Source organism: Ahaetulla prasina, chromosome 1 (genome assembly GCF_028640845.1).
Source record: "Ahaetulla prasina isolate Xishuangbanna chromosome 1, ASM2864084v1, whole genome shotgun sequence".
NCBI lineage: Eukaryota > Metazoa > Chordata > Lepidosauria > Squamata > Colubridae > Ahaetulla > Ahaetulla prasina.
In genome coordinates, this window is record NC_080539.1 from 182,093,011 (window position 1) to 182,108,312 (window position 15,302).

The 15,302-nt window shown below is 39.2% G+C and overlaps 1 protein-coding gene across 2 annotated transcripts in view; it reads right to left on the reverse strand.

The window, feature by feature from the left end:
- Nucleotides 1-524: 524 nt before the first annotated feature.
- Nucleotides 525-15,302, reverse strand: part of PTCHD4 (patched domain containing 4) — a 78,078-nt gene continuing 63,300 nt past the window's right edge. For both annotated transcript variants that reach the window (XM_058183907.1, XM_058183917.1), the window contains exon 3: nucleotides 525-8,955. In XM_058183907.1, coding sequence (XP_058039890.1) covers nucleotides 7,322-8,955 — 1,634 coding nt within the window. In that variant the 3' untranslated portion in view covers nucleotides 525-7,321. The remainder of the gene's footprint in view (nucleotides 8,956-15,302) is intronic.

Consider the following 15,302-nt stretch of genomic DNA (forward strand, 5'->3'; position numbering starts at 1 on the left):
AACTGATTGGCGGTTGGATTGGCCTCCCGGAATACTACCTATCAGCTGTTCCAGGCTGCAGGGATCACTGCCACCATTGCGGCCACCACATATCGCTGCCTCTGCATGCCCCATTTTTGGCCTCTGCACATCCTGTTTTTGGCCTCCACCCGCCCCAATTTCAGCTACCGCACATCCCATTTTTGGCCCATTCCAGGAGGCGATCCCCACCACCTGGAATGGGCCAAAAACAGGATGCACTGGGGCTGAAAACGGGGTGCATAGAGGCGGTGATAGATGGCAGCATCAATGGGTGGCAACGGTGGTGATGGCCGGTGGCGATCCCCACATCCTGAAACAGCTGATTGGTGGTATTCCAGGAGGCAGATCCAATTGCCAATCAGCTGCTCGTGCTAAATCAGGTTGTGTTGAAGCTGACCAGGTTGTTTGCTGTTTGCTGCAGGGAGGCAAAGTGCTGGGAGGCAGAGGCAGATTTTTTTTTCTTGTTTTCCTCCCCAAAAGCTAGGTGCATCTTATAGTCTGGAGCATCTTATAGTCCGAAAAATACGGTAATTTGTTCTGAAACACTAGCCCATTATTGAGACTCTGTCCCCCTTAAGTTTCTTAAATTTCTAGTTGCCTGATGTATATTTGTAAGTAGCATGCATGTACGCATTTTAGCTGAACATGAATATACTGAGAAACAGCTATTATTGCATGCACTCAAGTAACCAGAGGTCTATTTCATTTGCTCAGACATGTTTGATGGCCCAGTTAATAACTATGGTTCATTCCAAGTATCACTGACCTCAAGGCCAGACTAGGTGTAGCAGTAAATACATCACTTTAAATTGCACAAACATTGGCAAATGATATGAATGTTTAAGAAAACAATCAAAATCAGGACAGCAAGAAACAAAGAAAGGAAATTAACCCTTTCCTTCCCTGTTACTGCTTCAATAAAATTTTTCTTCAAGTTCCAAGATGCTAATTTTATTGAGAAAGCAAATCCAGGGAATTCTTTAATGAATATATGATGTTTTAAGTTTGGGTACATCACAGAAACCTTATTTTTTTTAACCCTGACCTTAGCATGAAAAAACATTAACAACAATAGCCCTACTGAAGATCTTAAGCTTTAATGTTTCTCCTAACATGACCATAAGGTCAAATGGAACACTGATGTGCAAGATATAGTGATTTATAAGACTTGAAATACTACAAAGAATTTTCAGATACAAATCAACCGAACCCTCCACTAAATTAAATTTTCAATTTGAATACGAGTATCATTGCAGATGAGTGTCAACATAGTCCTGTCCTTGTAATACAGTTTTATAAGAATCTTATGACGCACAGTAGTTATACTTGGAATTAAAGGACACATTATGGAATGAAAAAAATGACTAGACATGAGCAGTTTGACATAAGTCTATGAACATCATTTTTGGAAATTGTAGCTGACCATTCTCCTATAGTATATATCCCATAAACCATGACATTTATACCCCTACAGCATATATTAAACTATGGTTTAGAGGTAAAACAAAACCATTGATAATATTAAAAGGTCTGTTGGGTTTTTGGCAATATAAAACAAGGCATCACTTTAAAAAATACTATGATAATTGTTTATTAGCAAATACAAAAACATGCAGAAAGCATTGTTACAGTTATTATGTGACTGTAAATGGCTCAAAATACATAACTTACAGTCATCTGCAATCTACGCATATGCAACATTGAACAACTGACATCTATTCTACCACATGTACATTTGTCTAGCTTTTAGACAGTCACAAATTTTAAGCCATTGAATGGGAAAAAACAATAGGGTTTTTGTGGGTGCATGGATTCATATTTAAGAATGTGTGACTGCGCCAACTGAAAAGTTCTGTCCAACAGGGTTGTATAGTATCATAACAGACGCAAGCAATATATAAGAAACTTTGTCGTGGGGCCTACATTGTTGGAAATTAAAGCTCTTGAAATATGTTGCTTTGTTTACACCACCACCACCCATTCAAAAGCCTTACATATCTCTCCTGCCTACAGCATTTATGTGGCCAGTCATTCATTCATAATGTTCTTCCTCTTTTTTGGCCCTCTTCTAGGTGGAAGATTGATGAGACCCCCCTGAGTTTCCAGTTTCTGAAACTACTTTCCTAATTTTATAGCAATGTACTTTAGATGACCTCAACACATCTTTTGCCTTCACTTGTATTAGCAACATGGGATAATTGCCAGGTGACTTGATGCATATTGGGAATTGTTCTGTCAAATCCCTGATCCATGTTCCTGGCAGATGGAGCCCGTCTAGATTCACATGGCACACCTTTGCTTTAATTCCTCATCCTAGTGAATCACAAACTTCTTCAACTCTTTCCTTTCCTGTATTCTTTCACGGTCAGCTGCATGCACCTGCTCTTCCCCAATGCTAAATAAATGTAGATTAGTTTTTATTGTTGTTCATTTCAACTGACATCCTTCCCATTTAGGGGTAGAGTATTATTAATCTTTCATCTTGTCAAAATTAGTATTAATCTCCAAACCCCATTTCTCTTTGAAATATCTGAAACTACACAGGAATGCTGGTGTCACATTCAAAGGTCATTAAATGTAAGGAATCAGATAAAGCCGTCTCTGTCTTTCAAGTTCTTGATGAGTTTTTCAGTGCATCTCTAAAAATGAAGTCTGCTGCTCAAATGTGAGTATAATTCTGCCATACACTTTGAAAGTCTTAAATGTGGAAGGTATATCTACCTTTTAGCCTCCTAGTTGTGGGTGATCAACAATGTATATTGGAAGTAGAGGCATACTTGCAAAGAAATAGTTCTTACAGAAAGGATTTTAAGTCATCACAAATAAATCAGCAATCAATTGCTAGTTGAATGGCAATATATCTTATTAAGAATGTCTGCAACAGAATTCCCTTTTTGTAAGGTCAATTATTCTTGTTCCAAAATCTTCTAAACAAGCTCATTGTGTGATGGAAGAAATATATGACCTGAAAGAGCAATTTCAATGTCTTTAATGGGTGAGGATTTCATGCTTCGTTTTGTTGATGTGCATGCCATTTCTGAATTTAACATAATCTGCCACTTCTTATGAAATCTAAGAACTCAATGATGCTGTTGGATCTCCTTCCTTTTCTCTTGCTCCTTCAGCAACTATGACTTGTCAAAACATTTTATGGACAACTGCCCTCCTTTTAATCCAATTTCATATCAAGAGAAACTGCACCGAAAAGTCCTTGGCTTTACTGTATACTGTAACAACATCAAAATGTCTTCCTTTAATCTTTCAGTAACAGTTTGGATTGTTTTTAATTGCTGCATTTTCCCCATGCACCACCAACATATCAATATCATATGTTGATGAAAAATTGAAGAATGTTCTGCATTGTTTGAAGGAAATATTCCAACTGTTTTCTAGCTGCAAGAATTTCTGTATCAGTTGAAGATCAGGAAATGTATTTTAATGGGCATGTCTTTGTGATTTCTTTTCACAGTTATTCAAGCATTCTTGGAAGTCATGTTTTAGTTCACAGACTATAAAACAAATACATCAAACTGTGGCTAATACTGCTTTCCTTCGCTGTAGAACTGCTTTCCTTCGCTGAATACCTAATTGTATGGAGAACATGTTTGTCCCTGACCAAAATGTAGTCATTTGTTTGGTTTCTCCATCTAGGATTAGCATTCTAACGGATACTGTAATCTATAGATCCACTGTTAAATATGACAAAAACTTCTCAATTCCCCCGCCCCTAGGAATGCCTTTTTATACAGTGCAGCAAAACCTTGATTGCTTTAAAAGTTATTTGTCACAAGAGTTAAACCATCTCATTTTTCTGGATGATTTAAAATAACGTTTTTTTAAAAGGCAAAAATAACACAGCAGAAAAGAAAATCCAGACTAGGGTATGACAAAAGAGATTAGGCATAAAATTATATACGGAACATAAGATGCAGTACAACATATATTATTGGAACACTTTGGATAGTCAATCTACATACCAGTGTTGCTACAGTTAGCAACTCAGCCTGTTGTCCCTTGGTGCAATGCAGATTCTGAACAGTTAACTTTGAGGCAAAGCAAATCTTCCTCTGTTTAATGTATGCTGATCAATTAGAACAGGTTTTAGGCTAACAAAATATCTTGAATATATGTCATGTTGATTCTCATACTCAACTATGAGCCTGATTTGAATAATAATATACCTTACAAGAATTCCATCTTGGAAAGCCAAAGGCTTAATGATGTAATCATATGAGTTACACCCTCATTTGTGAATTTGCTGTGGAAAAATACTAGTAATTCTTTAATTTATATTTATTTTCTAAGTATTGTTTAATTTCAAGATGTAAACAGATAAACCTTTAAGAATGTTATCATTTGTTTCATTATACAGTTAGTCCTCAACTTATAACCACAATGGAGCCCAAAATTTTTGTTGTTAAGTGAGAAATTTGTTAAGTAAGTTTTGCCCCATTTTATGACTTTTTTTGCCACATTTGTTAAGTGAATCCTTGCAGTTGTTAAATTAGTCACACGGTTGTTAAGTGAATCTGGCTTCCCCATTGACTTTGCTAGTCAGAAGGTTGCAAAAGGGATCACATGATTCTTGTGACATTGCAATGGTCATAAATATGAGTCAGTTATCAAGCATCCAAATGTAAACCATGTGACCATGGGAATGCTACAATAGTCTTAAGTTTGAAAAATGGTCATAAGTCCCTTTTTACAATGCCATTGTAACTTTGAACGGTCACTAAACAAACTGTTGTAAGTCAAGGACTACCTGTATATAAAAACCTATATTGTAGCATGACCCACATTTTATGGACATGGCATGTGTTCATGAGGGTAGTGTAATAAAAGGCTGTCTAGCAGCCATTTTGAAAAATGTCTTCAAGAAATATGCCAATCTGCTCATACTATCTTTTTTTATATTCCAACTATATCTTCTATATGACCAAATACCAATTGTTATCAATAATGATTGTCTTACAATGGAATATTATAAGGACAACATTCTTATGTCAAGTAATGCATTCATGGGGATTAAAATCCAGGTACATGTTTAGTTCCCCCAAACACATTAAAGAGAAGAACAATTACTTTGTAACACAGCATATACTTTCTAGATAGAATATATCAGATTAAAATCTTTAATATTTCTAGGTTTGTCTTAAAGGTGTCTGCTTGGATTGGCACAACTACAAAAATATGAAATAATTCAAATGGTTTGGCCTTGATTCACTATGGCATTACATGTTATTGAAGAATATGGCTTTAGGTTAAATAATTAGTAAATCGGAATCTCTTTACAGCAGTAATACCTGGAAACAGTTCGCTAAGTACAAGAAAGAACACAAAGCATGGAAGAAGGGCCAGCACTGAGTTCTGTGGAAGCCTCTTCCACCACCCCTGACTTAGGAATGGGCGAATGGACATTACAGAGGGCTTGTCCTTTTCAGTGGGAGGATTATGAGCACCTCCCATATTCACTTTATCCACCCTTTCCTTTGCGTGGTATTGCTTACAGTTTACTCATCGCTAGTCATTTACATGCCACTTGGGGAAGGTGAGGAGAACTAAGGTGAGGAGGAAGGTGAGCGGGCAACGAGAGTTTTCTCTCTCTGTTTCCATCTAATGATTGTCCAGATATTTGCAGCCCAGATATAGTAGCTGTACCTCTGCATAAATCCATAAATCTTCAATGCACAGCCAAGTGGTACAGTATAGATGATTAGAGTCTGTTAAATGAATCGGCTTCTTTTGAAAAGAATTAGTAATTTTAATCCCTCCCCACATTCCCCTTGACAGTGGTTGTCAACAGTGATAATAATATACAAAATATATTTTTCAGGAAGACATTGCTCATTTATGCAAGGCAACAATGCATGAAGCAAGCCCTTTCCAAAATGCATTTGGGAGAGAAATACGTGGCTTATTATAAATTCAGGGTAAAATTTCACCCAATCTATGTTTTTTGGTTCATTCTTTTTCCATTCCTTCTCTTGCACTTGGAGTTCTAAGCAGAGACTTTACTGGTAGAACAGGTAGTATCATTTTGCTATGGTTTAATTCTAAAGTCATGCAGTAAGAGACACATTTACTGCTTTCATCTACAATTCTCAACAGCCACAAAGCTTTGTTTTTATCGTAGCTATTCTATCAGATATTTAATAGTAATGCTTTATAAAGAACAATTTCTCAAGCAGCCTCATCTCTTGCGTTTGCTAACTCTCACTAAAACATGTATCTTTTCTCAATTTCTTATGGCAAAAGACACAGTCAACTTATCCGTTTGCTAAAGGAAATACTTATCTGGAACGTATTTCAAAGGAAAATCTTGCATTACCTCACATTGAGCCGCCTCAATGGTGCTAACATTGCTATGTATCCAACGTGATCCAGGCACAAAATGATTCCCATGCTGTATCTATGGAATGCGATCTATCATTATAGCTGACACGTTGGCCTGATTAGTATGCTGTGCCTAATGTTGGTACAGAGTATGTGTAGGAAGCGAAAGGACAGCACTGCAGTAATTATAGGTAGCACTGCAGTGTTTCAGCCCTGGGATGCTTGACAGAATTCAAGGAGAGTCTGCTGTGACTCTCATTACTTGTAGTTCTGAGGGGCACTCTATTCATAGAGGAGAGCATAGTCAAATGCCACCTTTGTAGAAGCTAACTTTCTTTAAATAATTTCCTTCACATACTGTACATACAGAACTTATATTTTAGGAGGGGATATTTTGGCTATCAGTAGTAAAACAATTTTCATCTGTGACTTGCAGACAGATAAAGATATATAAAAAATAAGGAAGTACTTGGCTTCAGGTGGAATGAATATCTACTTCCCAATTGCATAGGTTTTATTTGGGCCAACTTTTAAAATATATGATCGCTATTATGGCCATACCTATATTTTCCTGTAACTGTTTCTTTTCTTCCTGTTTTGAAACTATGTGGCCTGCTAAAATCAGTAACTTAGGACAATCTTAATAATTTCATTTGTAAGAGACCTTTTTTTTTTTTTTTTTGGCTAAAACTGCTAATAAGCATTCCCCTCCGTGAAGTCATAGGATTAAAAGGAGAAACTTTTTGGAGGAATTTTTTACCCCCTCTCTCATTTCTTTTCTTTTCCTTTTAAATGGTTATTACTTTAACAACACGTTCACCTCCATGGATCTTATATGCTCCTTCCTTGGGCTTCCTTTGTCTTGCTTCGCAGGGGCCAGCACAAGCAGTGGAGATCTTTACTTTCCTTGCAGCTCCGTGTAACATTTTTTTCAGTACTAAAAAACCCACATATTTTTATTTGACTTTCAGACTGCTGTCACATGGTCAGGATTTTCTTGAATTTCAATACATTCAATTTCTTCTCGCTCCTTTCGTTTGGCTCGTTTCTTTTTCTTGTGGTGTTTTTTGGATGGTGGGAAGAATGTTAGGAAGACAGGTAAAATAACAAAACAGTGCAGAAGTGTGCAACTGCCAGTGAGCAGCAAGCATTTGAACAGTGTGAAGGTCAGGTTTGAAGGCACAAAAAGGAGGGGGACCAACCCAATAAGAAAAGATGTAACATTTTGCAAAATTGATATTCCGTGTTCTTGGAGTGAACTTTTTATACACTGAGTTCTGGTATGCTCAGTTGCTAGTACAAATGTGTAAAGCAGGGGTGCACAGTGATCTATGGAAAAATTCAAAGTGTAAATAAGGCACAATATAGAAATGCAATCCATGTCTACATTCCATAAAGTCATTAAGCCCAGGACACCCAACTCTATTGAGGTGACAGTGAGAATTAACCAGAAATTCCCCAGAGGGTGAATAACAAGGAAGAATGTAAGTAACAAGACCAGCAAGATGCCAAAACTTGAGATCAAGACAGGCATAATTACTGAGAGGCTGTACTGGTCCATGAAGACAAAAGTAGGATTAAAGACAATGAACTTGATGCTTTGTTTCAGGGACAACGGTCTGAGTTTCTCCAACAATTCTATAACGTCGCTTTGTGTTTTTTCACTAGTCCTAGCTACAAGATACATACGGGAAGCAATAATGTTATTTCCATTCCCAGACTTGGAGAAAATGATATCGTTTTTAAAGTGTTGAAACTCAGACTTTCTTAAAAAGGAGTTTTGGAGGATGCTAAGGAAGTCACTTTTATTGGTTGCAGTGATATTCCCAGCTCTCAGGTACTGGTAATATTGTTGAAGCCAGGACAGCGTGTTGAAGCCTTCAGTCAGTTTCTTTAGGTCATCTTGGACAGTGCCATTCCAGTACTCAAGAGGTTCATAGATATAGAATCCTATCACTGGGCTGTAATTGCTGAAGTATTTCTGTTGAATAACAGCATAGGACACACTCGGAGAATCACTAGAGAGCAAATTGATAATATTGACCCCATCGCTGATTTGCAGGCAGCCCATAAAGGAGAAAGAAGCATAAATGAGATACAGTATCACTACAAATGGCTTAACATAGATATTAGTAATCCATTCATTGTAATGCTCCCTTACAAAATGCTGGATAAAGTGATTCTGGTATGGGTCAGCCTCATGATGAGAAGGCTGCTGGTGCCCATCACTCATCATGGTTTGGAACCAAACGGGTTTCCTTTCCAGATATTCTGCAGAGGGGATTTTACAGCAGAAGATACTGTGGTAACGATTCTGCTCCAGCTGCCCGGCAAACACCAGGCAGGAGCCAAAGAAAGAGAAGATGTAGAAGTAGTTCAACAGGATGGAGATGCACATGTTCTGGCAGAAGACTTTCACGGCCTCAATGTTGGTGAAAGGACTGGCACCCATGCCAAAGGCTATGAAGTACAAGGAGCTTGTCATGGTGTAGGAAACCATTACATCCGAATAGGCATCTGCAACCCTGTCTTTAAACGGCAAATTTTCTCTGGTTCGACGCCATCCCGACAGAAGCTCAAATACTCCCTTGGTTCCATGACCTAAACAAGGACAACGAGGAAATATGTTAATTTGTTTTAACTGAATATCACATTTTCTTTTTTAATTCTATTCAACAGGATAACTTGAGTTGGAAGGGACCTTGGAGGTCTTCTAATCCAACCCCCTGTACCGTTTCAAATATATAAATATTCAATTTATAACTTAATTTTTAACTTTTTATTAATCTTTAAAGTTAAGTTGTTAACTTTAACAATTTATAACTGATTACTGTATAGAGTAAATTAAATATGCGGCCTAGAAAGCAATTAGTTATATTTAATCCACTGTTAGTCCCCTCCCCCATACACACACATCTCATTTTATTGTCAAAAGTTTGGTCAACAGAAACTAAAAATCAACACTTTAGCTGCCAACATAAGACAATATTGATGTCCTTATCCTCTTATTAGTGCTTTGTGGTCCAGTCCTTTAAGCAGGATTCTACAAAAGTCCATGGTCCCGGTTGCTTCCTGCCATCAGATGAAAATCTCTATCTTCTCTTTGAGGCAAATGAATGAGTTGATAAACTAGGGGTGTGGAACTGTAGCCTTTCTGATAGTGCCAAATCGCAGCTCCCAGAAGCCTTCACTTCCAGTCAGCCAAACTGGCTGGGGCTGGCAAGAGCTAGTATTCAGCAACTTCCCAAGAACTCCCAGTCCCTTGGAATATGAAAGTCTATGGTTTATAAAGTTGTTTGCGAAATTGATGGAGTTTAAAGGATTTGGACATGTAGGAACCTACATGTCAGAGTTCTGGCACCTCTAATGATCATGCCAGAAAGGATTTTATGCAATTGTCCTTCATGAGGCTGGGTCTGTTGAAAATAGATCATCGCTATATCTTCCCACCTGAGCAAACAGTGGGAGGAACAAGGCAAAAAGGATAATAAACTTTGTATGGCTTGTCCTCTTTTTCTGTCTATGTCAGGAAAACACAGCTTGTAGCAACAGGAAGAGATGTGAATCAGTGAATGCAAAAAATACAAGAAACTTTAATTCTCCTTCAGTGTCTTATGTATGAAGCTTGACCAATTCTGCAAGCACTCTCACTAATATTTTCATCATAATAGTATTGTACAATTATTTTCAATGAACCACAAGCATATACACTAGTGCAATGATGGCTAACCTTTTCGGCACCGAGTGCCAAAACTGGAGCGAGGGTGCACATGTGCGCTGGAGCGCCAGAACCTGAAAGAGAGGAGCTGGCCAGTGTGCATGCGCACAGTAGCCAGCTGCTCTCTTCCAGGTTCCATCATGCACATGTGTGCCAAAACCCGGAAGAGAGCAGCTGGCCGGTGTGCATGTGCACAACGGAACCCAGAAGAGCAGCTGGCAATGGGATGCGTTTCCACAGAGAGGGCTCTGCATGCCATAGGTTCTCCATCACGGCACTAGTGCAAGGAAGGGCACTGCTCATTTTAAATCAACAGCAGCTTTCCCACTGATTTTAATGGAAGCTAAACAAAATAGGTAGCACTACAACATAGTTCTGTCTTCCTAGTTGTTAGTTTGTTGTTTGTTAAATGGGGTATTAGTTATTCTTTGTGAAGTAGATTAATTAAGTTTAGAATTTTTTTAACCAGGTTATTAGGCACAGTTGGATAGGGCATACAAAACAAAACAAAACAAAAACAGCTGGAAAGTAAAATGAGCTTATTTTGATTGTCCAAGAAAAGAATAAAAATAAATTATTTAAATAAGTGCAAGGTTAATTAATTAAAAAAGGAATAGATTTCTTGGTTTAGAAAACCGTAATTCCAATTAAGTCACACACTGGTTAAAAGGCTTGGGCAAGGTTATCAAAACTCAGTATGCTGAAACTTTGTTGCTGCATTGCAACACTTAAAAAATTAAACTGAAGCTACTGAAGATTAAGCACTAACGACAGCCAGCTTTCATTCAAGGATTCTCAAACCTAAGTATAAAAACAGATGCCTAATTTCCTGAAGATATTATTGTGGACGTGAGGAAAGTGTCTCAGGATTGTTTCTCTCATATACTAGTTGTAATATAAACATCACAGTACATACATAATTTATTTAAATATACACATATCAAAGATGAAATAGTAAATGCTACCTTGAAATAAATTTCTACAAATGCTACACCAGGACTATTTATTTATTTATTTATTTATTTATTTATTTATTTAATCAAATTTTTATACCGCCCTTCTCCCGAAGGACTCAGGGTGGTTTACAGCCAGATAAAAAACAACAGAATAAATACAAAATAAAATAATATTTAAAAAACTTATTCAATTTGGCCCGAATTAAAATATCTATTAAAACAATAAAACCCACTAAAATAAAACCGAATAAAATCTAAAATCCTATGCCAGTCCTGCGCGGATGAATAAATATGTCTTCAGCTCGCGGCGAAAGGTTCGAAGGTCAGGAAGTTGGCGAAGTCCTGGGGGAAGTTCATTCCAGAGGGTGGGAGCCCCCACAGAGAAGGCCCTTCCTCTGGGGGCCGCCAACCGACATTGTTTGGCGGACGGCACCCTAAGGATTCCCTCTCTGTGAGAGCGCACGGGTCGGTGAGAGGCAGTGGGTAGCAGTAGGCGGTCCCGTAAGTAACCCGGTCCTAAGCCATGGAGCGCTTTAAAGGTAGTAACCAGCACCTTGAAGTGCACCCGGAAGACCACAGGTAGCCAGTGCAGCCTGCGCAGGAGTGGTGTCACATGGGAGCCATGAGCGGCTCCCTCTATCACCCGCGCAGCTGCATTCTGAACCAACTGGAGCCTCCGGGTGCTCTTCAAGGGGAGCCCCATGTAGAAATCATTGCAGTAATCCAAGCGAGAGGTAACCAGAGCATGAGTGACCGTGCATAGGGCATCCCGGTCAAGGAAGGGGTGCAACTGGCGAATCAGGTGAACCTGATAAAAAGCTCTCCTGGAGACGGCCGTCAGGTGATCTTCAAAAGACAACCGCCCGTCCAGGAGAACGCCCAAGTTGCGCACCCTTTCCATCGGGGCCAATGACTCGCCCCCAACAGTCAGCTGCGGCTGCAGCTGACTGTACCGGGGTGCCGGCATCCACATCCACTCTGTCTTGGAGGGATTGAGCTTGAGCCTGTTTCTCCCTATCCAGACCTGTACGGCTTCCAGACACCGGGCTTCGATAGCTTCGTTGGGGTGGCCTGGGGTGGAAAAGTACAGCTGCGTATCATCAGCGTACAGTTGGTACCTCACCCCAAAACCACTGATGATCTCACCCAACGGCTTCATATAGATGTTGAACAGGAGAGGTGAGAGAATCAACCCCTGTGGCACCCCACAAGTGAGGCGCCTCGGGGTCGATCTCTGCCCCCCTGCCAACACCGTCTGCGACTGGTCAGAGAGATAGGAGGAGAACCACCAATAAACGGTGCCTCCCACTCCCAAACTCCCCAGCCGGTGCAGCAGGATACCATGGTCGATGGTATCGAAAGCCGCTGAGAGATCTAATAGGACCAGGGCAGAAGAATAACCCCTATCCCTGGCCCTCCAGAGATCATCAACCAACGCGACCAAAGCCGTCTCCGTACTGTATCCGGGCCGAAAGCCGGACTGGAACGGGTCTAGATAGACAGTTTCCGCCAGGTATTGGAGTAATTGATGTGCCACCACACTCTCTACAACCTTCGCCACAAAGCAAAGGTTGGAGACCGGACGATAATTTCCTAAAACATCTGGGTCTAGGGAAGGCTTCTTGAGGAGGGGTCTCACCACCGCCTCTTTCAAGGCAGCAGGAAAAACCCCGTCCAACAACGAAGCATTAGTAATCCCCTGGAGCCAGCCTCGTGTCACCTCCTGCGTGGCCAGTACCAGCCAGGAGGGACATATTGCTATACAGCAATAGCTTCCTTAATAGAAACAGACAAAATATTTCATCTTTGAAATCCAATCCTCATCTATTTATCTGCGCAAGACTGGACTAGATTTTAGATTTTAAATTTAAACTGGTTTTAATGGGTTTTATTATGTATACTGTTATTTTTAATTATTCGGCTGTTTGGAATAAGTTTTTTAATTGATGTTTTATCTTGTGTATATATATATATATATATATATATATATATATATATATATATATATATATATATATATATACATTTATATCCCGCCCTTCTCCGAAGACTCAGGGCGGCTTACAGTATATAAGGCAATAGTCTCATTCTATTTGTATATTTTTTACAAAGTCAACTTATTGCCCCCCCAATAATCTGGGTCCTCATTTTACGTACCTTATAAAGGATGGAAGGCTGAGTCAACCTTGGGCCGGGCTTGAACCTGCAGTAATTGCAGGCTCTGTGTTCTAATAACAGGCTTCTTTACCAGCCTGAGCTATCCCGGCAGGCTGCACTGGCTACCTGTGGTCTTCCGTGTGCACTTCAAAAATATGTATTTTTTATCTGCCTGTAAACCGCCCTGAGTCCCTAGGGAGATAGGGCGGTATAAAAATACGAAAAATAAATAAAATAAATAAATCCTAACAAAGAAATTTGGATTGATGTTTTAACCTATCCATAAAAAAATAACTAACATTGGGTAAGATAGGAGTAATATGCAGAAGAGTTAAGAAGAGTGTATATTTTGTCTGAATGACTTTATTTAGTAAAATGTTAACACTAACTCAGCTGCAATTTATATCACAGTGGGTTTCTTGTATGTCATTATTCCCATCATTATCCCTGAATCATGCTGACAGGCTACCCTATCAGTAGCCCAACATTTTAGAATATTCTTTAATCAAGCTGAAAAAAGCAAAGATGTTGCCCCTCCCCACATTCCCTATATTGTATATTGTTGATAGGAGAAGAGCAAGGCCACTTAAAGGTAAAAAGAAGAAATGCTCACTCTTTCTCTCAAAGGGAAAAAAATCCCCCCACTCATCCCTGGCCCTGACATCCAGACCACAGTGTTTCATAAGGGTAGATGAAGTAGACTGCCTAGCTTCTTTGGAGATGTCCTGAAGAGGAAGGTCTCTAAATCAGGCAGTGGCTTTTAATGTAAGTTGGAGCTGAGAAGGTAGCGAGCTTAACTGGGAACACTAAAAACATTTACAGACCAGTGGGAGAAATAGAGCCCACATTGTTTCCCACAATGACAAACGTATAACTGATCTGACCTGAGAAGAGGTGTAGCCCTTTTATAAATCAACAGTAAAGAATGGATTTCAGTAGCAGGTTAGGTTAGAAAGAAATACTGCCAGAACAATGTCTTGAAGTGTATTGAAGATAGAAACAAACTAGGGAACAAGCGAGGTATTATTTTTAAACCAGAACTTCTCTACCGCAAAAACATATGGACTACTAATCTTGATAAAGGCAAAGCAATAGATGCAATCTACATAGACTTCTGCAAAGCTTTTGACTCAGTAGTACACGATAAACTTCTCCTAAAACTAAAATCCTATGGCATTTCAGGACCCCTTCACAATTGGATAACTGCTTTCCTGTCAAACAGACAACAAGTGGTCAAAATTGGCAATGCTCTATCAAATCCTGTCCCTGTCAAAAGTGGCGTTCCTCAAGGTAGCGTTCTTGGACCAATGCTCTTCATACTATACATAAATGATTTCTGTGACCATATCTCAAGTTATTGTGTCCTCTTTGCTGACGATGTCAAACTCTTTAACACCACCAACAATAGTAATACCCTTCAAAAAGACCTTGATTTTGTATCCAATTGGTCTAAAACTTGGCAACTCCAAATTTCAACCAGCAAATGCTCAGTCTTACATATTGGAAAAAAGAACCCAAACACTAAGTACAAGCTTAATGAACATTATCTTACAGATGACCCCCACCTTGTCAAAGACCTTGGAATTTTCATATCAAATGATCTAAGTGCCAAAGCCCACTGCAACTATATAGCAAAAAAGGCTCTAAGAGTTGTAAACCTAATTCTGCGCAGCTTCTTTTCCAAAAACTCTACGCTACTAACCAGAGCATTCAAAACATTTGCCAGACCCATTCTTGAATACAGCTCACCTGTCTGGAACCCGTACCACATCTCTGACATTAATACAACTGAATGAGTCCAAAAATATTTTACAAGAAGAGTTCTCCACTCCTCTGTAAACAACAAAATACCTTATTCCACCAGACTTGAAATCCTGGGATTAGAGAATTTAGAACTCCACTGACTCCGACAAGACCTGTGTTTAACACACAGAATCATCTATTGCAATGTCCTTCCTGTTAAAGACTTCTTCAGCTTCAATAGCAATAATTCAAGAGCAAACAACAGATTCAAACTTAATGTCAACCGCTTCAATCTTGATTGCAGAAAATATGACTTCAGTAACAGAGTTGTTAATGCTTGGAATACACTACCTGACTCAGCGGTCTCCACTCCA